We start from the raw sequence: 3,108 nt of genomic DNA on the forward strand, positions 1-3,108 counted from the left end.
CATTAAAAATAGCAATCTAATACTAGGAGGAAAATCAGAAAGATGATATAGAATTAAAGAATGACCAAACTTTGCTTTTTAATGCTGTGGCAATTTCAGGCAAGATAAAAACTAAAATGTGTCATTGTCTAATAGAAATAAATTCATTGGGGGTTTCAGAAAGCTATAGGGAGTTGCAAGTAAAAGTCCCAGTATAACTGTTTAAAGCCTCAATGGAGTGAAGATGAGCTGAGGAGACACTAAAATCTTTTCAAAGGAATTAAAAGCATCATGAGAAAAAGACATATCCTAGAAGGCTAAATTTATTGATGTTAAATAAAAATTAACTTCTAGGTTTGGAGAGAAAAGGGGGAACAATCAAATAATTGATCACAAATGAATGCATAATACTTTTTTTGAGATATCTTTGACATTTCCTTGCAGTCATTAAATTAGTTTTATACCAAACCATCCATATGTTCTAGAATTTCCACTATAAGGAATTCTGTTGTTGTCATTACCATTTGTTTGTTTTTCAGAAGAAATATATCTTATCCTTAAAAACATCCCCAGATAATAACAGTGAAAAGAATCCATGCTCTTAGTTACCTGCATATGTCCTGTATCCAGAGTTTGCTTCATTAGCCTCCCATGAAATGACATCTTTCTGTAACCCATCTGGAAATCCAGTCCATGTAATGATTTGTTTGTGACAAATAAAACACGTATGTAAATTCTGTAGGTAAATGATTAAAGAAAAAGTTGAATGTTTTACCATAATGTGAATCCTTAAGGAAATATCCACTGCTCATACACATATAATTCAGGAATGCTATTGGAATAGTAAAAACATTAATTATGATGTGGAAAGAGAAAATAAACAGGCTGATTTTCTTGGCTTCTATATGCACAGTCTTTTGCTATAGAATTTAAATGTCTGTTTCTTCATAAAATTTTTATTTTTTTTTACACAAAGATTAGATAATTGTCAAAGTTCTATAATGAGGAATCACACAGCAATAACCACTTTCATCCTGCTGGGACTGACGAATGATCCAAAACTGCAAGTTCTGCTTTTTATCTTTCTGTTGCTCACCTACATGTTGAGTGTAACAGGGAACCTGACTATTATCACCCTCACACTGGTGGATCCCCATCTTAAGACACCTATGTACTTCTTCCTCAGAAACTTTTCCTTCCTAGAAGTTTCCTTTACTACTGTCTGTATCCCTCGATTCCTGTACAGTTTATCAACTGGAGACAATACTGTTACCTACAATGCTTGTGCAACTCAAATATTTTTTGTTTTTCTCTTTGGAGCCACAGAATTTTTTCTCCTGGCAGCCATGTCGTATGATCGCTATGTGGCCATCTGCAAACCCCTTCATTATATGACCATCATGAACAACAGAGTGTGCACCTTATTAGTCCTCTCCTGCTGGGTAGCTGGCTTGATGATTATTGTCCCACCCCTTAGCTTAGGCCTCCAGCTTGAATTCTGTGATTCTAATGCCATTGATCATTTCAGCTGTGATGCAAGTCCCCTCCTAAAGATCACATGCTCAGACACATGGATATTAGAACATTTGGTTCTATTTGTGGCTGCATTTGGTCTTTTTATTACCCTGGTCTGTGTGGTTCTGTCCTACACATACATCATCAGGACCATTCTGAGATTCCCCTCTGTTCAGCAAAGGAAAAAGGCCTTTTCCACCTGCTCCTCCCACATGATTGTGGTTTCCATCACCTATGGCAGCTGCATCTTCATCTACATCAAGCCTTCAGCAAAGGAAGAGGTGGCCATAAATAAAGGAGTTTCAGTTCTCACCACTTCTGTAGCACCCTTGCTGAACCCTTTCATTTACACTTTGAGAAACAAGCAAGTGAAACATGCTTTTAATGACTCCATAAAGAAGATTGTGTTTCTCTCAAAGAAGCAGAAGTTTTGATGAATCAAAGAAAAATAAAACATTCTGCAACTGCTTTATGCTGCTTCTCACTTACTTCATGGTTTCCTTTATATATTTCAGTCAGATTAGCCTTCTCAATAATATTTAATATTTCATACTGACCACACCTTTATTAAACTCTTTATAATTTCAAATAAAATTCACACATCTTGTTTTCCTTTATTGTGAAATTTAAATATATAATTTCCAAGGAATTCTGTTTTTCTCCACTTATGAGATAGGGAAGTACAGAAAATAAGATTTCTCTAGGGAAGGAAAGTAATATTAAAATTTTGTATAAATTTTCTATGGATTAAATTATATGGCAATAGTGCTAGTCACTTTCTTTCTGTAATAAAAGTCACAAAATGAACAACACAAATGCAACCATCAAAACAACAACAACAACAAAACTAGCAGAGACATGCTGAAAATAATAAACCGAATAAGACATTCCAGGTCCATTAAACGAATTGGGAAAAATGATGTCTACAGTAGTTTATGATTAATCAGAATTGAAGAAGTAGAAATATCGTTATAATTACCGACAAGATATACTTTATATTTCCTTATATAAAAGAACAATATCACTTAAAAGATAAATACTTAATTTAAAGCAATATAAACATAAAATAACCAATTATGGGTTAGTTATACACAATAGTTGCATAAAAGGTAATTGGGACACCAAACTTTAAGTTCTCACAAATAGGCAAACTTGTTAAATCAACACACACACACACACAAATATATAAATTTGTGTGTGTGTATATTTGTGTGTGTGTGTGTGTGTGTGTGTGTGTGTGTGTGTGCTTTCCTGAGTGGAAGGTATACTAGGGATCGAATTCAGGGGCACTTGACCACTGAACCACCTCCCAATCCCTATTTTGTATTTTATTTAGAATCAGGGTCTCACAAGTTGCTTAGCACCTCACTTTTGCTGAGGCTGGTTTTGAACTAACTATCCTCCTGGCTCAGCCTCCCCAGCCACTGAGATTACAGGTGTGCACCACCACAATTGGATTAAAAGTTTTTTATAACAATGTCAAGGATATAATGTGAGAAAAATAGAAAAAAAAAACTAGGAGATACAAATGTTAATATAGATTAGAATTAGATCTAGGGAAGAATGAAGAAAATACTCAAAAATTAGAGAACTAATTTAACTAGTTTTGGAGCT

General features: G+C 34.4%; 1 protein-coding gene across 1 annotated transcript; it reads left to right on the top strand.

The window, feature by feature from the left end:
- Positions 1–980: 980 nt before the first annotated feature.
- Positions 981–1,928, top strand: LOC101973904 (olfactory receptor 6C2). The gene has a single exon (XM_005342440.2). It carries the CDS (start codon positions 981–983, stop codon positions 1,926–1,928), a length of 948 nt encoding a protein of 315 aa, XP_005342497.1.
- The last annotated feature ends 1,180 nt before the right edge of the window (positions 1,929–3,108 follow it).

This window comes from Ictidomys tridecemlineatus, chromosome 6 (assembly GCF_052094955.1).
Source record: "Ictidomys tridecemlineatus isolate mIctTri1 chromosome 6, mIctTri1.hap1, whole genome shotgun sequence".
Classification (NCBI taxonomy): Eukaryota; Metazoa; Chordata; class Mammalia; order Rodentia; family Sciuridae; genus Ictidomys; species Ictidomys tridecemlineatus.